At 48.7% G+C, this 21711-nt stretch overlaps 1 protein-coding gene across 3 annotated transcripts in view; it reads right to left on the bottom strand.

Moving 5' to 3' along the window:
* Positions 1-21711, bottom strand: part of CAPN3 (calpain 3) — a 46154-nt gene that overhangs the window by 7766 nt on the left and 16677 nt on the right. For 2 of the 3 annotated variants that reach the window (XM_024568405.4, XM_024568406.4), the window contains exons 2-14: positions 14595-14664; positions 12833-12951; positions 11181-11314; positions 10346-10514; positions 9376-9519; positions 8418-8501; positions 7454-7539; positions 5262-5339; positions 4323-4483; positions 2919-3088; positions 2567-2578; positions 1671-1879; positions 899-935 (exon numbers count right to left, since the gene is read on the bottom strand). In XM_024568405.4, coding sequence (XP_024424173.1) covers positions 899-935; positions 1671-1879; positions 2567-2578; positions 2919-3088; positions 4323-4483; positions 5262-5339; positions 7454-7539; positions 8418-8501; positions 9376-9519; positions 10346-10514; positions 11181-11314; positions 12833-12951; positions 14595-14664 — 1473 coding nt within the window. Of the gene's footprint in view, positions 1-898; positions 936-1162; positions 1217-1670; positions 1880-2566; positions 2579-2918; positions 3089-4322; positions 4484-5261; positions 5340-7453; positions 7540-8417; positions 8502-9375; positions 9520-10345; positions 10515-11180; positions 11315-12832; positions 12952-14594; positions 14665-21711 lie in introns of those variants that run through there. The other variant, XM_045202116.3, reaches the window with a different exon arrangement.

Genomic DNA, 21711 nt, shown 5'->3' with positions numbered 1-21711 from the left:
GGGATGTACCCACAGAGCACAAGGGACTGTTTACTAACCAGGACCCAAAGTCCCAAGACTAGTCAACACACAGCGACCCCGAAGTACGCCAGCTCTGTGCTGACGGTGGCCTCACAGCCCTGGGGACGGCTCTCTGCGTGGCGGTGGTGGAGAGAGCCGAGTCTGTGTTCAAAGAATCTGGCCCTGAGCATGGCTCAGCGCACTGATGGGCTCTGTGAACTCGCTGCACCTCCACTTCCTTACTTTAAAACTGGGGGCAATGACCTCATGTCAGTCAGAAGTCTTGCCAGGGTCAAGCGGGAGAGCACGTGTGAGGCACCCCCGTGAGGTCTGAAACGCACCAGCAGCCCTCCGTTCGAGGGCCCGTGTGTGACAGATAGTTCACTACATGACCTCAGTGTTTGAACCTCACAAATGCCTGGCAAGGCAGGTGCTGTCCCCATCTTTAAAGAGGAGGAAACTGAATCAGAGGGTTTATGTAACTTGTCTGGGCCACCCAGCTCGTAGGTGTGGGACCCCGGTTTTGACGCAGACCACAGAGCCGGTGTACTCTTTCCTCTGTGTGAGCTTGTGCCTCATAATCCCGTGTGGCTGCTGCTCTTATCATCCCTTCCTGTAGCCTCGATCCCTCTCTCTAACGGTTCAAACTGCTTCTCCCTTCTAGAACTCTCTTCCCAGCCCCCGGTCAGTCCAGGGGCTGACCTTCCCAGCCCCTGGACTGACTAAAAGCCCCCAAACCATAAGGCCTATCCGTAACTGCTGGTCATGCCAAACACGTTGCCGTGATGTGGTGCGATAACTCTGCACACTGCAGGCTCCAGCTCCCTCTGCCAATACCCACTCCCTCCACCACCTCGCTCACCCGGCCCTTCTCACACGTAAGAGCTGAACCACTCACCACTGGCCGATCCACGGAGATTGTATTTTCAGCTTCCCTGTGAGGAACACATACATGAGGGGGCTCTGTCACCAGCAGCAAACAGGAAGTGCAGAGAGGATCTGCTCAGAGCTAGGTCGGGAGGACCTCAGGAGCAGCCCAGGAACTAACATCCCGCACCCCAGGGACCAGCCCCATGTAGGCACCATCGCCAGCATCCAAGTGCAGATACACGGGCTCTCATTCCCTTTGCCCAGAGCTCCCCAGAGGTGTGAAGCCACTTACTCAAGACCTTCTGCTTCTTTCGGGGACAAAGATCAGAGTGGCAGGGCGGAGGAACTCATTTGCAGTGGCCAAGTGGACAGGATGTGGCCTTGCTGGCTTCCTTAGCCACCCTACCTAAAAGTTCAATCACCCCCAACACCTCCTACCCCTCGTCCCTATTTATTTTTTCTCCTTATCACTCATCTAACTAACATACTATATATATGTCTTTTCCTATACATTGTTGTCTCATGCCAGGATGTTAATGTCCATGAGGGCAGGGATTTCTTTCTGTTTAATTCACTGCTCCAGCCTCAATAAGTGTCTGTGGGATGACTGACTGACTGATGAATGAATGAATGAATAGGGAAGATGTGGCCAGTGACTCAGAAGCGGAGGAAGAGGTGCCGCCTGGTCAGCATACCCCAGGACTTCTGGCCGCAACCATCCAGCTGCCTCGTGCTTCCAATCTCTGGAAAGGGCCATGCAGGCTCTTAGGGCAGGGGGTTAAAGCAGGGCTGGGACTCACTCGGAGAGGTTCCTCTTTTCAGAGAAGACCCGGAGGATGAACTCTCCCTCCTGGTGGGGCTCGTAGGTGGAGGGCACGATGACGTACTCGCTGGGAGGCAGGCGGAAGCGCTGGGACACCTCCCGCATGTTGATGTAGGTCTTGCTCCTGGCCTTGGAGGCATTGTACAGGAAGAAATCCTTCTGCAGGTGCTGCTTGTTCCCGTGCATCTGAAGGAGAGAAGAGCCCTAGGGGCCTGAGCCCCTCGGGAGGGACACCCTGTCCTGCCCATAGGGCCCCCCACCCAGGGCTCCCTTCCCAGCTCCTGGCTACCTAGTTCACAGTGATGACCTACCTACTTCCGATCCCCAAGGCCTCAAATAGCTCAATGTCCCTGGAGCTCCCTACCCCATTTCCTTTTCCTTTTTGTTGTGATTCAGAAGTGAAGGTCAAGTCTATCATTCCCGCACTCAGGATCACTTACCAGAACTGCTGCTGGCCACTCCAATCACCTCCAGGCTGGGGAAGGACCCCAAGGAGGCAGGAGGGCCATTAGCTAGGGTCTGAGGGAGGCAATTCCTCCATCCCAAAGAGGCCAGTGCCCCAGTCCCCTTCAGAATGTGGCTCTGTGAATGTGTTAAGTGTGCAATTGTGCGAGCGTGAATGTGTATGAGTGTGAACAAGTGTGTGCGTGTGAACAAGTGAGTATGTGTGTGTATGAGTCTCTGGTGGGAAGGGAGGGTGGTAGTCAGGAGGTCACGCGCCTGCTCTGGAGTTGAGGGACGCGGGCATGGGCCTCTCCTATCATAGTCCTGCCACAACCCCCACCAGGCAGTTCCCCGATATGCCACAGACAGACACGGGAGCCCCAGGTAATGAATGCTGCAGGCAACTGCTGGCTGCCGCCACTTCTGTACCTCTTTGGGAACCTTGAGGAGAAACAGAAAGAGAAGACACTCAGATTCCGTGGATCTCAGATCTGAATGGAGACGAAAAGCTTGCAGGAAGGGAACGCCAGCAGTTGGAGGGTGAATACTTAGAAGTGCGACTCCCCATGTACCTAGCTGGCAGCCCCAGCCCCACTGTGCTTTCCCCACCGCGGTCTTTATCCATTCCTTGCAGATGTCTAAGATGATCTGACACAGTGGGCCTGATACCAGGAGTTCTGGGGGTCACTGAGTGTCAGGGAAGGTCAGAGGTCCTCTCTGTAAGCCCTGAAAGCCTCCTCCCTGAGAAGATGCGTGTTTCTTGGGCTGAAGCTGGTCATACCTCGTAAATGGCAAAGCCGATGGTGAAGAGGTTGGCCCCCAGCTTCCGGTCCTTCCGCCGGTTCTTCTGCATCAGGGCCACCAGAAAGCTGCAGACCACCTCTGAGTCCTCAGGGTCATCATCCTCCTCCAGGAGCTTCAGACGGTACTGAGGGTTGGTCCAGAAAGTGTCTGTGCCCCCCACCCCCCGAAAGAAAACGTGCATCAGATCTGCCTCTTGGAGAAAGGGTAGGAAGGGAAATGAGCCCCAGCGAACCTATTTATCCTTGTCTCCCACATCTAGGTGCTCGATAAATATGGAAGGAATGATTCAGGCATGGGTCTAATTATTTAGGGGGTAGGTGGCAGGTAGCCTATGCTTTATACCGATGGAGTTGCCCAGATTGGCTTTGTGCTTCTTCCTCTCTGAACTGCCATTCTCAGTCTTTGCTGATGGCTTTACTTCCTCATCTGTCCCTTTAATGTTGTTGACTCCTGGGATTTGGTCCTAGACCTGTTCTCTCACCCTACGGCCTACGTGTGGATGATGCCTGAGCTGTAGGTCCCAGCCTCCATCTCTCTTTGACTCTCTCTCTCCTTTCCTTTCTATCTCCTTTTTTCTTCTTTTTCCCTTTCCCTCCCTCCTTCCTTCCTTCCTTCCTTCTTGTCCTTCCTTCCTTCTTCCCTTTCCTCCCTCCCTCCCTTCCTTCCTTCTTCCCCTTCCTTCCTTTCCTTTCTTCCTTCTTGTCCTTATTTCCTTCCCTTCTTTCCCTTTTCTCCCTCCCTCCCTCCCTTCCTTCCACAAATACATGCTGAGTCCCAAGTACTGTTCGAATCTATGCATTCAGCTCTCTATTTTACACATCTTCACTTGGATATTCCACAGGTACCTCAAACTTCCCATGTCTCAAACTAAACTTTCTTCCCTACAAGCCCACAATCCACACCACCAAAAACAAATGGCACATGGTGTTTTTCTCTTGTGTTTGTTATATTGCAACATTGACACCAACCACTCACACTCCCAAACTGGGAATCTTGAAGTCATTCTTCATTCTTCCCTCCCCACATTACCCACTATCTTCTCCCCTACGCCCTCTTCCCTCTGCCTCTGCTGCTCCTGACTTGGCCTGGGAGTTCATCGTTTCTGGCTGGAACTCAGGCTGTAGCTGCTAACTCAGTCCTCTGTTCCCATTCTCAGCATTATGAACACAGTATTATCCCAACACAATGTCCTGTTTAGAAGTTTTTACCAGCTCCCTATTGCAAACTCTTCAGCATGGCGGCTCCCTTCTCAGTAAAACAGGGAAGCTTTAAAGATAATGTATGTCTGGGTCTTAGTAGAAACCCAGCAAGTGCTAGTTAATATTATTCTACCTAGAACTTGTTCTGCTTGGGCCCTTCCCGCACGCTGAGCTTCTCCCACCTGGGAAGTTGCGGCAGCCTCCGGCAGAGCAGCCCCTCACCCAGCGGCCTTCGTTCACGGACACCGTCCAGGTCTGAAGCTTGTCAGACTCCAGGGCATCGGCTGTGAGGTTGCAGATCTCCAGCTTTGTGAAATGGTAGATGAAATCGTCATATGACATCCTGAGAGGTTGGAAGAAGAGAGAGACCCATATGGGAGGCTGGGAAAGGTAAGACTCTGGGGCTAACACAGCCCAGTAAGATAGTCCAGTGGAACTTGGTCACGGTCCCAGAAAGGACCCTGTCCTCCCTTTTTTAGGGTAGAAACGGTCAATTCTGGTCTGAGTCACCTCCTCCAATAATGACTCAAATTCATGTGTCCTTGATGGGAGACCTCGGAAGCAATGCTGTTCCTCCAAAGTTACTGTGTGACCCTTCCCTGGGCCCAGGCACCATGCGAGTTATAAGAGAGAGTTGGGGAAGGACAACTAAACCAACCATTTCAAGGGTGATGAGTATGACAAATAAACAATTCCAGTCCTAGGGACGACAAGGGGTCCTGAAGAAAGTCCCCTTTAAAGCTGAGACTTGGAGGCTGAGTAGAAATGATCTGTGTGAGGGTGACAGCGGCGCTGGGCGGCAGAGTAAGTGGAGCTTTCTTGGCTTGGAGGACGGCTCTCCGAAGGCTGGGGGGCAAGCGTCTGGAGCAGCATGCGTGGCGGAGGGCACGGGGGAAGTGGGGGCCTGTGTTGCTGGCTGGTCCCTGGCTCAGTCACCACTGTGACCTGGGAGGCACCTCTGAGCACCTCATCCTCACTGGGCCTCCAGCTGGAGAAGGGGAACAGCGCCCAGGTCTCCCAAGGCCTGGAATCTGACGGCCTCTGTCTGGGAACTGAGGTTTGAGATTTCAGCTCCTACCTCATCTCTCACCCTTTGGGCTCCTCCTCGGTCTTGGACTCACCAGAACTCTCCATCCTCCGTGACCTGGAGCTGCAGACGGGCCTTCTCATCTTTGTCCACAAAGCCCCAGTCCTTCCACCTGGAGGGGAAATGGAGGAGTTATGGAAGGAGGAAAGGAAGGCCTAACGTGGGTTGGGATAGGAGGTATCAGAAATACAAAGAAGTTCAAAGAGTGACCCATCCATCTCCAAACTGCAGCCAGTGTGAACCATCAAAACACAAATCTGATCTGATCCCCTCACTGTCAAACCCAAGCATTGCTTTCCGCCGGCCTCGGGGTGAGAACCAAACTCCTTAAATGGGTTTATAACAGCTTGACCCTTCTCTGGCTGACTCTTCTACCCCTTCTTACACTTTAGCTTCGGAGTTGGGCTCTGGAAATAAATAAACAGATTCCAATTTAATAATAACCAGTACCAACTATGGAACCATGGACAAGTCACTTAACCCCTCGTAGCTTCTGCTGTCTCAGCTGCAAAAGGGCAGTGATTGTATGTTACCTACTCACAGGGCTGTGAGGAGCAGTACATGAAATAATGCACACAAAACTTGTACAACAGTGCCCACCATTTAATGAGTAGTTGTCCGAGATTCTAAGAGAAAGACCGGGCGAGCAAACATCTCCTTGCCCCGGCCAGCCTGGGAAACAGCCTGCAGTTTTTGAGGCTGGGCAGTTTTACACGCTCCCCCGCTGAAGAGTGAGGAAAAGAAGCACAGTTGTATTTTGGGCACACTGAGAAGAATAAAACTAAACTAGGTTGACCCTGGAAAGGTAACGGATTGAGGAAGTGTTTAGAGTCAGGGGAGGCTGGAAGGGAAATGGAGAGCCCTGAGACCCAAAGGAGGGACGCAGTGGGAAAGGGAGTCTCCCCTTGAATGACCCAGGGCTGAGGCTCACTTGTCAGCAGTCCCTGCAGTGGAGGCCTTGGCAGGAGTTGGGTTAAGGCTGGACACCAAGCTCTGAGGCTGGAGAACACAGCGAAGGTCCCCGGGGCTGGCTCAGGCCAGTGGAGCAGACAGCCGATAGGGCACCGAGGACCCGAGCATACTGCCTCATTCTAACGCCACTCCCTCAGGCAACCTTTTCTGCCTTCCTGCCCCACCCAAACTAGGGGAGGGGATACCTCTTTGTGGCCGGTACCACTGGCGCTTATCTCAATTATTATTAGTGTTTGTCTGTCCTTCCCACTGGACCTTAAAGTCTACAGGGGTAGGGCCTACGTCTCTGTGCTCATTTCCAAGTCCCTAGACAGTAGTCTGGGGCCTGGCACCCACTCACCCTGGGGAAGCGAGGCTCTGCCGCATGGGTAAGTGAAAGAAACAGGAGGGGACAAGGACCAGCACCTTATCACAGTGTCTTGAGGGAGGAATATCCCCAGTGCTCAGACCCATGCCTGCTATTCAGTAGGTGCTCAGTTAATGGATGGCTGAATGAACCAGTAATTACGGTGCCCTGGGAAGAGAGGTACGTCAAGGTAACCCTGAGGGCTGGAGGTCACACACAGCCTGGGTGTGTCCTGCTCAGCTGCTGAGTCCTGCTCTCCCCTCCTGGGAGTAACAGAGGTGCCGAAGGAGCTGCCCTCCATTCTGTAAGGCAGTCAGGGTGGGACCGCAGGGCTTTCTACATATTCTGGAGCCTTTATCGTAAGTTTCCCATGCCTGGAGTTTTTGCTGCCCCAGTCTAGAGCTCTCAGTGATATGCAGCGAAGTTCTCTCAAAGGGCCTGTGCACCTTTTATGGGGACGGTCAGGGAGAGGAAATCTGAGCGCCGGCTAAGCATCTACAGACGCAACTGCATTTTCTCCTCCTAACGGCCCCCCAGGGAAGAGCTGATATTGTTCCCATTTTACAGGTGAGGTAACAGGGACCCCGAGAAAGGAAGTCACTTGTCTAGTCTAGACCCCTGCATTAAGACTCCCCTCCTACCTGGACCTAACCCATGCTTTCTAGAACCTTCCTTTCCAGCCAATGGCCATCAGCAAGCTGTTTGGCTCCCAGGCTCCCCTGGCTCCTCCCGGCTCTTCCCTAGAGCCCACATCCCCTCTTCTCTTCTGGGGATCACTGGTTTTGAAGGTAATTTTAGCCCCAGTACCACTGTACAAGAGTAGCCACTGTAGTACTCTTGTCGCTTTGTACCTGACTCAGCCTCACCCCAGGCCCTGTTGTCCCTGCTCCTGGAGTCCCCTCACCTACCCATCACTCCAGGAGCCGTTCCACTCCACCTGGCCCCAGGGGTTCCTCAGCCGCACCAGCTTCACCTTCTCGTCCTTGAACGTGGTCTTGGGCGAAAGAGAAAATGCGTTCATGCTCTGGAGCCTTTCTGGAAAGGGGGTCTTCTGTCTTGCCCTGAGAGCTGGGATGGGGGTGGGGAGAAAATTCCGCACAGGGGGCCACCCTGCCTGGTCCTGCCCAAGGAAACTAATCAGAAGCGCCCTGTGGAATGGCAGGGTGAGGGGTCAGAACCTAAGGACTGAGTCCTTGGGAGTCAGGGCTTGGCCATCGCCTCACCGTCTTCTAAGCAGTGATCTCCCCAGTGAACGTCCTGCTCCGACAAGCTTTGGGGGAGGAGGCAGGGCATGTACTGTGGGCCTGTTAGCACACGAGCTGTCTGTGTGTGAGGCAGGAGAAACGCCCCTGCTGGCTGGGGAACTACAGACAGATGTGCCCTCTAGATGCACCAATCAGGAGCAAGGTGCGCCTCCCTCCAGCCTGCTGGGTGCTGTTCCCTCTCTGTCCATCCCTGACTGCAGGGCACAACCTCACCAAGTGCGCGCAATGTGTCTGACAACGTTCCCGTCTCTGATGTGACCCAGTAAAGGCAAAACAGCAGAACTATTTGGCACGAGAACCCATTAAATCAACTTCATAAATCCAAAGTGGTTTCCATTTGTTCCTTGGAAATGTCGGGGGGGAAATGGCTGTCTTTAGCACTGAGAACAAAGATAAACTGAGCACCATCTGGTGGTGAGATCCTCCCCCGCGAGTCCCACTGGTCCCCTCCAACCCCAGGCCAGGCGCTGGCCTGAGCCTTGAGGGATCACCTGATTGGGGGCAAGCTCTGTAGCCACAATGGGACACAGAAAGCTAAGTCCTGACCTCAGCTGCTTGACCCAAGTAGCTCCTCAAGTCCCACCCTGCCAAACCCCGCCAGGCTCACCTCCTCCAGCCCAGTGACAGAGTAAGCATGTCCTTTGACTAGCCCACAGGCCATTCTGGTCTCATACTGAACCGGAACAATTGTCTGTGGAGTGAAAAACAGACAGCCTGTCAGGGCTTGTGAAGCAAGAGTTCTGCTGCCTGAGACGAGGTTCACACTAGTTCATTTTCTGGGTTCTGTGAGGACGAGGACCCCTCCCCACCCTGAAAGTGTGCCCTAGCCATGAGAAGGCTCTTACATACTATAGGAGACATGTTAGGAATATAATTCTTATTGGCACACTAAGAATATAAAGCTAACTGAAAAAAAACTGTGTTGCAAAGAGGTACGTACAGCATGACAACATTAAAAATAAAGATTTAGATTAGGTATATGCATAGAAAAAATCTTGGGAGGACATATACTAAAAGTCAGTGAACAGCTACTACCTTTAGATGGGGAAAGATGAGTGATTTTTCTTCTGCTTTACCACGGGGCTCAGTGCCCTCAGGGAGCTCGTATTACTTCTGAAAGTGCTAGAATATGAGCTCTGCGAGGGGAGAGCTCTGCTTTGTTCACTGCCTTAGTGAACAAAGAGGAGAGGATCTTTTTTTTTGTTTGCTAGAATAGCTGGCACCTAGTAGGAGCTCAAAGCATATGTGTTGAATGAGTAAATAAATGAACTAGAAAAGGAGAAACATTTTTAAATAAATGAAGTCCCTCTTGCCTTTCTTCCTGTTAATCTCTCAGAGAAGCGGCCTGGACCATGGAGGGGAGGCTCCATAGAGATGCCCTCCAAGTCCTGTCTTTCCCACCCTCCGGAGCCTCGGAGCGGACAAATTATTCCAACTCAGACCCTGGGAGGCCTCGGGTGGAGGTCTGTGTGAGGCGCTGGCTGCCAAGGGGAGCGCAACACCCATAGGGATGGGGCGTACACATTGGAGGGACGGTCGTTCCCGACACGTGGAGGTGTACACACCCGGGTTGGTCTGTCATCTGAGCCTGTGGGGAGGAGGTCTGAGTCTCGGAGCAGCGAGTTATCCATATTTCTCACCATCCGCGCAATCAACTCCCCCATTTTCAGCCCAGAGGGAGAGGTTCCATAGGTCATGTTTGTGCCATCCTGGGGCGCAATGGCAAGGGTGGGGGGCAGTTGGGAGCAGGAGAGAGAACAAACAAAGGAGGTGATAAAAAGGGGAAGAAGACCAAAGGAAGGGAGGGGTAGACAACAGAAAAGAGGAGAGAGAAACAGCATGAATGGAGAAAAGATGGAGAAAAGTAAGAAAACAGTTCATTTTTGGGTGCTTAACGTCCGCTGATCTTGCCAAGCTTTCCTGTCCACGGGAGTACTGGGAGAGGAAGGAGCAGTCACTCAGCTTGGGAAAGTACAAAGTCACGTTGAGCAGCCCCCGGGGCAGCCGTGTCTCCTGAAACTCAGGAGGCCTGGCAGGTCTGCAATCTCCTCACACTTGGCTCGGGTCTCAGTTCAAACCATGCTGTTGCACTGAGAGGGGACTGCAGGCTGAGCTTCTCCCAGCCTACAACACAAGGCCCAGGCCCTGCGTGCGAGATGCGATCAACGCCCAGTGACTGAGGGGCTTTCTTAGGGGACCATGGGCTCGGGCCCACAGCCAGGTGTGTGGCCAGCGTCACGGAGGCACACTGGGCCTGAGCAGTCCCAGCCACAGAGGCCCCCACCGCCATGGGCCTCTGGACCCATTCCCGGTATTCCAGGGCTTGGGATGCCTTCGCCCTCTCTCTCTACTAAAACCCCCCAGGAACTCTTCTACCTTGAGACAGTCTAAGTTTTCAAAGTTGAAAGCCAGTTTCTGCTTCCTAAAATGAAACATTCACCCTGCCCCACAGGAGAACCCTACGAAGCTTGTCACTGGGTACGGCTTTCCGATATTTGGCTGCTCCCTGCCCCGCACCCCATACCCCAGACTCACATCAATGGAGCAGCCCATGAGGGAGCCTCTCTCGATGGCTTTCTTCATGATCTTGTACATGTCTCTGGGAGCATCCTTGATCTCAAAAAACTCTGTCACCCCTCCTGTGAAGTCCTCCATGGCCTCTGTAGTGTTCCCGCCTTTCAGAGCTTCGTAGGAACCATGGAGCCTTGAAGAGAGATTGAAGACCCATCTGGGCACAGGTTTCTGGGAAACGTGACCCAGGCACCACTGCCACCAGAACTTTACTCGTGGGTCCTGTGATGTTTGCCCATCAGTTCTCCAACGCCCCGTAAGCTAACAGACAGTGCTGTGAATCCCGTCCTTCACAAAGGACAAACGGAGCTCCAGAGGATAAGCGACTCACCCCGGGCCACAGAGAGCCCGAGCACTGGAATGGAGACTAACTATTCCTGCTTCCTGATAGTTCTCTTTCCGTTATACCCTGAACCCTGAGGTAGGGCCTCACGAAAGCATTCAGTAGCTCGGGCTGAGACACAATATGGTTTTATTAATATGCTGCAAGCTCATGAGGTTAAGCCGAGCAAGACCCTGGAGTCAGCTCCAGAGATATAATGCCTGGATCCAGGACTTGTAACACCACTGCAAAGACAGAATTAAAGAGCTCACCCTGGGAACGCTAAAGAGTTCCCACACGTCTTCCTTTCTGTTCTGAAACACAGTGCTTCCCGTTAGAGCAGTTTCTGCCTGGCCTTGCTCTTCTCTGACTTCGGGTCACAAAGGAACACATGCGCACACACGCGTGCACAGATACACGCGCCTCCTCTCAGGAGTGATTTGTGGACTCGCCTCACGTTTGAAAGTGTTGCCTTACTTGGCATAAGCCTTCTCCAGCAGAGCGCTCCAGAACTCATTGCGGTGGTTGGATTTGGTGAAAACCAGCTGATCGTTGTAAGTTGGCAGGCAGTCGTCGATGACCACGTCCACCCAGTCTCCATAGCGCCAGAACTGCACGGAAGCATCACCCGCAGATTACCACTGGGCCCGGGTTCCCACCCAGCCTTCCCCAGAGTCTCTGACCCCGAAGCAGTCCCATTTCCTCAGCTCTTAGCCTGGGTGCTTGTTCATACTCTTCGGGGTTGGGCATGTGTGAATGTTTCTCTGTCTGGACTGCGAGCTCCTTGAGGGCAGGCACTGAGTTACAAACCACTTTGTCTCTTCCACAGAGTCCAGCCCAGGACTGGGGCAGTAGGTGCTCTGGGAATATCTGAGGACTTGGAATTTTCATTCTCCAGCCCAGTGAGTGTGGGGTGGGGCCTAGGTACCAGTACCTCTAGGTATCTCAGCTGATTCTAATACGCAGCCAGGGTTGCGAACTACTGGTCTAGGTGAGGGTGATGTACTGTTCTATGTATTTCTTGTGACAAAACAAGGTAGAAATTGCTGCCGAGCAAGGATTGACATGGAAGAAAAAGAGCCCAGAACATATGCTGACTGAAGAGGAAAATTGTCCAATAACTGCAAAACTGATGTTTTTCTTTTCTGAACAACTCAGTTTTAACTGAAGAAAGCCAAATGCAGTTTAATTTTCTTCTAATAAATTTTTTTCCTCCTTATTGACACGAGGGCAAAAATCTGTCTGGTGTTTGTATTTATGTCCCTTTAGATATCAGACCCTTTAAACACCAGAGGGGAATTAGCGCTTGATGCACAGGGGAGAAAGAAGTTCAGGGCCTGGCCCCCTTGCTCGTGCTCGGACGGACGGCAGCAGGAAGCTGACCCTGAACCTGAAGAGACCTTTCTGGGGCCTTCAGTCCTGAAGTACAGGATCATCAGGTACATTAACTGATGATCTGGGTCAGTCCCAAGATATTCAAACCTCTTGGGATAGAGACAGATGGATGCCTCAGAACCCTGGAATCTACTGGATCCCCACATGTGGAACTAGGTTCGGGGCCAGCGCCAGGATTTGGCTCTATGCCAGGACAAGTTGGCTCCAGAAAATGTGCAATGGCTGAATTGATTCTGGAACTCATTTCTGGGCTGAACCAGAAACCTAGTCCCCAGAATAACCAGACTCTTCTTCCAGAGCATAGGAGAGGTGCGTGATAGACTCGGTAAAGACCTGCCTTAAATGGAAACAAGTAAACAGGAGTCACAGTTGCGGACGGGGTTTTCTTCACAACCGAAAGGACCCTGTGGATTCCCGGGGCTAATATCTCAGGGACTGACTCCAGCAGAGCCTTGGGAATAACAAAGCAGCCAGCCAGCTGGAGAGGCAAAAATAAACCCACAGCCCAGCAAACAGGATGTCTTCCTCCTTTTCTAGGGCATAGCCAAAGGTGTGTGGGAGGGCGTGTGGGGGCAGAAATAAACAATTGCTTCCTCACAAGCATGAGCCCTGAAGGGGGTCGCCGCCCAAAGCCATGCCTGGGAAGGTGGGTGGAACCTTCTGGTGCCACAGGGAAGTCAAGCCTAGGAGACCAGCGGTTAGTGGATGGCAGCTGGCCACTCCCATTACCTCACCTGGAAGTGGAAGATCCCCGCATAGTTTTCAGTGAAAGTTTGATCGTGGGGTATGACTCGGAAAAGCAGGTGCTTGTTCAGGGTAAGACAAGCGATGGCTGCGAGAAACCAGCAGTCCCCTGCAGGCAAACACGGGGCACAGGTCAAAGGAGGGGCCTGTACCTCCAGGCCAGAAAGAGACCCAATCCCAGGGCTGCTCCACATCTCTGCAGAGCAGGGTTCAAGTGGTGCTCGCTGTCCTACTTCCAGATCCGACCTCACAGAGGTGTTGACCTGGGTGGAGGTCCGACAGCAGTCCCCTGGCAATGCAATCGGCTCAGCGGGGTCACTCACACCTTCCTGAGTGGTTTTCCTGAAGGCTGTTGGCAATTCCTCCATCTGCTACATAAACTCACTTCCTTTTTGGGCCTCAGCGGAGACAGTCATGATTGGGGCGTTATTCACAACACCTGTGGGAAATCCGCCCTGCCCTGTATCTACAAGGTGAGTCCATCTCCCCTTCTGACCCCAGCGGAGACTGAACATCTGAGTCATCATCCATCAGCCAAGCCCGTTCGTAATGTACCGCCTCTGGCAGCTGCTCTGGAACCAGTCTGCAGGGGGCGCTAAGAGATTGCTGATCATGGAATGAGATGGGACATTTTCTTACTCCTAAACTTCCTTCCTGGCGCAGTCCTATATGCAGTGGGAGGTGACACTTTGCTGTGTAAGTGAGTGAGTGAGTGAGTGAGTGTGTGTGTGTGTGTGTGTGTGTGTGTGTGTGTGTGTGAGAGAGAGAGAGAGAGAGAAGGAGGGAAGGGGAGGAGGGAGAGGGAACGCCCAAGGGGCGTGCCTGGTACACTGACTGTCACAGAGCTGCCTTATAAGGAGGACGGGCTAGGTTATGTAAGGCCTTCATTTTGCTGTGTGGGAGGGAGAGCAACTCTGAGACAGCCCCCTGCCCGCAGGTCCCCCTGAGCGGCCAGCCTTTCCTTCGAAACAGTGTATTCTTTAGAAAGCCCAGATTACTAGCTTGCTCCAGGCTCTGCAAGCAGCCTTCCCTCAGGTGCAGAACCTAGATACCCAAAACCTCCTCGGCCTCTCCTCCTGGGACCAAATTTGTCATATTCCTTTCTTTTGGTTGGTGCCCTTTACCCTCAAGTTTTAAATTGTATCTGTGGATATTCTCTCCAACTTGACTTCACAGAGCTCTCCTGCAGTCCACACCAAAGTGGTACTTCCTGAATAAGAGGCAGAGAGAGAGAGGACGGTCTGACTAGCCAGCCAGCCAGACAACTGGAAGCTTATCCACAGGGCAAGTGTCATCTCTGTTGAAAGACTCTTGTAATATCTATTCTTCCGGGGCAATTTGAACAAGAGTTCGAGTTACAGATGCTCTTTTTGTGTGTATGTATAGATTCTGTGTGCCCAAGGACATGCGTGGTATGCAGTTTCAGAGCTGTCGTTAAGGAAGATGGGCACAGTCAGAAGCAGGGCGTTTGTCTTGCCGAGTTGGGTGTGGGTCTGTTCTTGCAACTCGGGAGGGGAGGCTGCAGAGTGAGGTCTACCTCCTGTGACACGTGGCAAATGAACTAATGACAAATGTGGGAGGAACAGAAAGTAACTGAAGCAATCACCAGCACATAAAGGAATGTTATGAAAACATCCTCCTGAAAATTCATTAAAAGCAAAAACATCATTGTCCCTTTACTTCCTGTAAAGGGATCACACCTTTCAACCACCCCATGCGTGTTCAGCTTGATGCGACCTGAATCTTTCCTACCTAAGTCTCCTTGACAGATGTCAGTTCTGTTGGCTCCACCAATGATAAATCGGGGATTCTCGCAAATTTCCTGTGAAACAAAAAGAGTAACAGCAGTGGCAGCTGTTATTTCCTGAGGTCCAATATGTGTCACCAGCATCGTGTATCAGGAGTATCACATACACCACGCATTTACGCCTCCAAGCACATCCTGGGAATTGGATACTATCATTCTCATTCTTCAGGTAAGGAAAACAAGGCTCAGAGATGTTAAGAAACTTGTCCAAGGACACACAGCCAGTAAGAGGTACAAGCCTAAAGTATGGCTCCTTTCCCCATTGTTCCACACTGCTCCCGCACCGACATGCCGCCTTACTAAGGATGCACCCCCACAGGACAGTGTCTTTACTGTCACAGCTTTGGCAAAGGGACAACAGAAAGCACGGCTTTTGTTTTTGTCTTTTCTTATGACAGGAAAAGAAGTCTAGGAGGGAAAATAAGCAACTGTCTTCCAAGATGTGGTAGCAGATATTTAGAGTCAGCATACATCCCAGGGTCCACAGAACTCGAGACCTAGGGAGAGCAGAGGGTGGATCTGGTGTGTGTCCTCCAGCCCTCTCCTACTTAAACTAACTCTGTGTGGTACTTCTGGCCCCAGCAGTTATGTGCAGCCTAACAGAGGCCAACAGAGGATGTTTTGTTTTTGTTTGGATGTGTCTTATGTTTTGTTTTTTAACTTTTTAAATTGGAAATCTTTTGTAGATTCTGTTTTTGGCTTTAACACCGTTCTTTGCAGCTTAAGAAGCTTGTGCTCCCTGTGACACAGCCCTCTCTCCCTCCCTTGCCCTCCCCCACCTTCCCTGTCCCCCTGCCCATCAAAACAACCCAGGACACCCAAGCGAGCTGAGCCTCCCTCCTCTCACAGAAGATGGAAAACCTTGCTTAGACCACACCACCCACACCTCTCATCTAAAACTCTTAATGCAATGGAAGGATAAACTAAAGCCAATAATTTTTAAAAAGGTTATGTAGAGGGGGGAGGGAGGGAAGAAAATGATGGGAATACAGATGGAAGTAAAACTCTGAGTATAACTGTTTGAAAATAGTTTGACTTCTGAATCATGTACATTTTTACAGAATTAAGAGCCAAGAGTCAAGAAAAGATCATTTTACAAAGCAGTCTGTAACAGCTGAAAGCAGTTTGAAGCAAAAGAACCCAACTGCACATCAGGCTGATGACATGACCACACCCATAAAAAGAGTAACTTAAAATGTAATTTTGGCTGTTTACCACTTTTGGATTATATCCTAAGGTAAAAAACCCAAACATAATAATATAAACCATAAGAAATAATAATGTTAACCAAAATAAATAATAATACTATTGTTCTTATTTCAAAACTTTGATATGTATATTATAGGATAAAGTAGGTAAGAACTTGCATTAATGTCATTACGAACCAACCTTGTTTTTAGTGTAAAAAATATGTAAAATTATAAAATTGAATAATTTAAGTAACAACCCTGCAGTGTTAAGTTGAAATGAATATAAAACTTATGATTTATTTTTGTCTCTTTAAAAAACATTTCTCTCTTCATGAAAAAAAAAACAAATACAAAATCAAAAACTAAAAGCAATAACAACAGTGTGAACTTCCCGTCAGGAAGGCAGCATGGGTAGACATGGCTCAGCTCTTTGTACAACTACGTCAAAATTACAACTAAACTATAGAACAACCATCAGTCAGAACTGTCAGAAATTGAGCTGAATGGAAGTCCTACAAATATGGAATTAAAGAGAAACCACAATGAGATGGTAGGAGGGGCAAAGATGCTGAATGGGCTTGTCCCACATCCGTGAGTGGTGGATAAAAATCGGGGAAGATATCTCAGGAGTGAGGGGTCCCAGCCCCACACCAGGCCCCCAGCCCAAGATTCCAGTACCAAGGAAGAAGAGTCTCCATAAGTTCTGGCTGTAAAAACCAGTGGGGATTGAGGATGTAGAAAACAAGAACTTCTGGAGTCCTAGGAAGTTCCACTTAAAGGGCCCATGCACAGACTTACTTGGACTTACTCCCTGTGAGCTCCAGAATGGGGACAGCAGATTGGAGGGCATCAGAGACATACAAAGAGGAGATGAGTTGTTTAGCCTCAGGGTGAGATCTCAGTGGCAGAATTCTCCTAGACAGGGATGCTGGTGGTGGCCATTGTTCCTTTTCTGAGTCCTCCCCGCCCCACAGAGCCATACAGCCAGCAGGTGGGTACCATATCTGAGGCTCCATCAACCTCACACTGTTTGTCCCACCCTGACGATTCCCTGAGGCCCAACCCCACCCAAATTTCAGGCCCACCCACTGTTTCCAGTGGTTTTTCTATATGAATAGCTTGTCTTGGCCACTGCTTCAGATTTTCCTAAATTTTCTTAGACAAGCAGCATCTGGCTTCAGAAATCCCCAGACCTCCCACTAAGTTGCCCCAGGCCAAGCACTGGCAGCAGCTGGCCTTGCCTAAACATCTCCAAGACCAGCACAAGTAGCAGATGTTTGCTGATTGCTTATGCTGTGTGACCCCAGACAGACACAGGTGATGGCTGACCTTGGACATGCCAACAGTAATCAAGGCTCAACTATAACAGGGGGATGTACACAGCCTACATGGTGGGCACACATTCAGTACCCTGCTTGGGCAATAGGGGGAGGCTGTGCCACTGGACACTATAGGACACCTTCTACAGTAGTCCATTCTGCTGAGCTGAGGAGACGTAGTGGCTCTACCCAATACATAGAAACAAACACAGGGAAGCTGCCAAAATGAAGAGACAAAGAAACATGGCCCAAATGAAAACAAACAAACAAACAAATCAAACTCCAGAAAGAGAACTAAACAAAATGAAGACAAACAATCTACTGGATATAGAGTTCAAAACACAGATTATAAGGATGTTCAGTGAACTTAGTGAGGACCTCAACAGCATAAAAAAGATCCAATCAGAAATGAAGGATACACTAATTGAAATAAAGAACAACTTACGGGGAATCAATAGCAGAGTGGATGAAGCTGAGAATCAAATCAGCAATTTGGAATATAAGGAAGCAAAAAACAACCAGTCAGACCAGCAAGAAGAAAAAAGAATCTAAAAGTATGAGGATGGTCAAGGAGCCTCTGGGGCAACTTCATGTGCATCAATATTTGTATTATGGGGGTGCCAGAAGGAGAAGAGAGAGAGCAAGAAATGAAGGGGGGGGAAAGGAAATGATGCTCCTATCAACTCAGCCACCTGACCAGGGTGAACTTTTTTTTAATACCTCCATCATTAAAATATTTTAGTTTTAGAGACAGAGGGGAAGGGAGGGAGAGAAACATCGATGTAAGAGAGAAACATCAAGTGGTTGCCTCTCATACGTGTCCCAATTAGGGAGTGAACCCACAACCCAGGCATGTGCACTGACCAGAAATTGAACCCACAACCTTTCTGTCCAAGGGACAACACTTCAACCAACTGGGCCATATCAGCCAGGGCATCACTGAAATGTTTTGAACTTTCAACCCTAGGTAAGTATTCTTATAAGTTTTAAATTATACTAATGTATATTGTCCTAACATATAATGTACATTATAAAATAAAAGCATACATTTAAAAGGATGGTCTACAATAGATATATGTAGCAGACTTCTGGTCGAGAACTTTCCAAAATTAATGACAGTTACCAAACCACAGATCCATGACAAAGAGCATCAAACAGAGTAAATCAAAGCAAAACAAAACAACACAAAACTACACTTAGGCATATCATATGCAAACTTCACATAATCAAAGACAAAGAAAAAATCTTAAAAGAATCCAAGAGGGGAAAAAATGAAAACCTTTCCTGTTGAAAATCAAAGATAATAATTACAGCAGGCTTGTCTTCAGAAACTTTACAAGCAAGGAAGATTGGATTGACATATTTAAATTGATGAAAAACAGCCCTGGCTTGTGTAGCTCAGTGGGTTGAGCATGGGCTGGAAACCAAAGGGTTGCCGGTTCAATTCCCAGTCAGAGCACATCCCAGGTTGCGGGCCAGGTCCCCAGTGGGGGCCACGTGAGAGGCAACCACACATTGATGTTTCTCTCCTCTCTTACTCCCCTCCCTTCTCTCTTAAAATAAATAAATAAAATATTTAAAAAGAAAAAAAAGAAAGAAAAACTCACCAACCTAGAACTCTATATGCAGAGTGATTATCATTCAAAACCAAAGGAGAAAAAAACTCCCAGACAAATAAAATCAGTGTTAATTCATTGCCAGCAGATTTGCCTTGCAGGAAATGTTACAAAGAGGTCTTCAGGGAGAAAGAAAATTATATAGGTCAGAAACCTGGATCTACATAAAGGAAGAGCATCAGAGAAGGAAAAAGTTCTGGTAAAATAAAACTTTTATTTTTCTTATTCTTAATCTAGAGATAACTTGTTTAAAGTAATAATAACAGTGAATTGAGTAATTATAGCATATGGATTAGGAAAATTAATGATGGTAATACTGTAAATGAAGGAAGGGTAGAATGGGAATTTTCTATTATAAGGTATTACACTACATATATTATACACACACACACACACGCATATATAATGGTGTAGTGTTATTTGAAGGTGGAATTAGATTAGTTTTAAGTGTGTTTTGGAAACTCTGACCATTAACATTTAAAAAAATGAAGTATTATTGATATACTTAAGAGAGGAGATAAAGTGGAATTATACAGAATACTCAATTAAAACCAGAGAAGGAAGGGAAGGGAGGAAACAGAACAACAGCAACAAATAGAATACGATTACCAACATGGTAAATATTATTCCAATTATATGATAATCACTTAAATGTTAATGGTCTAAATACATCAATTAAAAGATAAATATTATGAGGATAAAAACTCACTTTAAATGCAAAGACTCAGATAGCTAGAGAGAGCTACTATGCTATCGCTAAACAAAAGACAGCTGGAGTATGACATTCAGACAAAGCAGATTTCACAGCAAGGAAGATTATCAGACAGAGAGAGATGCACTACATAATGATGAAGGAGTCATTTCTCTGAGAAACCCACAGCCCTAAATGTGGGCACACCTAACAACAGAGTGCTAAAGGGCATGAGGCAAAAGCGGTATTTCTGAAAGGAGAAATGGATGAATCTAGTATTATAGTTGGAGACTTTAACACCCTTCTCTCAGCAATTACAGATTAAACAGGCAGAAAATCAGTAAGAACATAGTTGACCTGAACGGCTCTATCGATCAACTTGATCTAATTGACATTTATAGAAAGCTCCATCTGACAATAGCAGAATCACACATTCTTCTCAAGATCACATGAAAGAATAGACCACATTTAGGGCCATGAAACAAACCTCAACAGATCTGAAGAATAGGGATCATACTAAGTATATTTTCAGACCACAGTGGAGTAAAACTTAAAATCAGTAAGATAATTGGAAAATCTCAAACTATTTAGAAATTAAACAACACGTTTCCAAATGACACATGGATCAAAGAAGAAGTGTCAAGACAGTCCTTTGTCCGTCAGCTGAGAGGCGAAATGGCAATGACCCCCCAGAAGCGACCGGCACACTTGTCACTCTGATCTTGGTTCCGAATGCTGTTTTCCAACCACAGCTGTCTGGGCTCCTTGGGGCAATGGTTGATTCTAGGACTGTGGCAGGAAACACATAAAATGAGCCTGGAGCACCGCATAGCATCAGAAGGTACGAAAGTACTCAAAGCAAAGAAACCTCACTGCAACAGGGATATGTCGAAAGGACAGAAGTCAACCAAAAGAACTCCCAATAGCTAAAGTTGAAACAATCAGAGCAAGAAATAAAGTAATGCTTTAATATAACACACAATACAAAATAAATATCCATGAGTCCACACTGAAATAAATAAGTGATTGAATAAATAAATAAATGCAGAGAATACACAAAGTTCCCATGCAGAATTCTCAATGCTTTATGTAGATGAAGGGAGATAGAACGTAACCCCCACTTCTTATGTGTGGGCTTATGTGACATTCTTTCCAAGAGTACAGCATAGAAAAGGAAAAAAATGTAACTTCATAGCAGAGAAAAATGATAAACACTACTTTGGCCAGTCTTCAAGGTCAACAGTGACAGACGTGCCGACAGTCTGCACGACAGATGAGAATGGCACTTTACCTCTGCGGTCTGCTTCCCCCAGACCTGCCAGCCCGGCCTGATCGGGAAAACCAGCAGAAACATGCCCACTGAGGAATATGCAAAACACCTGACCAGGACTCAAAATTGTCAAGGTCATCAAAAACAAGGAAAGTCTGGGAAACTGTCACAACCAAGAGGAGGCTAAGGAGACATTACTACTAAATGCAATGTCACATCCTAGTTGGAATCATGGAACAAGAAAGGGGTATTAGGTTAAAACAAAGGAAATCTGAATAAAGTATGGACTTACTTCAGGTAAAAATAATGTATCAGTTTTGATTAATTAATTTTAGCAAATGTACCAGAGTAATTCAGAATATCAGTAATAGGGAAAAATGGCTGCAAGGTATACAGGAACTCTCTGTACTAACTTCACCAGTTTTCTCTAAATCCAAAACTGTTCTAAAATTGAAAGTTTATTTAAAACACAACTGGTTCAAATACTTTCCCATCTGCTCCAGTGCATCAGCTTGCAGACCCACCGGGATGCACACACCGCCCCCACCTTGGAGCCCACTGGTTTAGACAGTTCCGTGCCTGCTCTAAACACAGCGAGCCTTTTGGGGGTTCTAAGTGCCTCCTTGCAGGGAGAGGCCTTGGTCCTGTACATCCCCAGGCACTTGGATCCATTCACCTGGAACCAATGGGCTCCTCAGTTGCACAGTGAGGTGTCCTTGGGCAAATTGCTTCTCCCTGTAAGGGGTCTGGCTGGTCAGCACGGACTTTTCTGTTTAAACAGCAGTGACACATCGCCAATGATCCAGCCTTTCGCGAAGTGTTAAAAAGGCAAGTCTCCAGCCTCCTGCAGCCTCCTATTTCTTAACTGTTCACTGTCTTCCACAGAACTCTCCTTGAAACTGTGAGCCTTAGTATACTTAACCCCACTTTCCGAGAGGATACTTGCTCTCAGGAAGAGATATGATAATTATGCTTA

This window comes from Desmodus rotundus, chromosome 7 (assembly GCF_022682495.2).
Source record: "Desmodus rotundus isolate HL8 chromosome 7, HLdesRot8A.1, whole genome shotgun sequence".
NCBI classification, from domain to species: Eukaryota; Metazoa; Chordata; class Mammalia; order Chiroptera; family Phyllostomidae; genus Desmodus; species Desmodus rotundus.
Note: the sequence above shows the minus strand (reverse complement) of the source record. Positions and strands in the feature narration are given on the sequence as shown.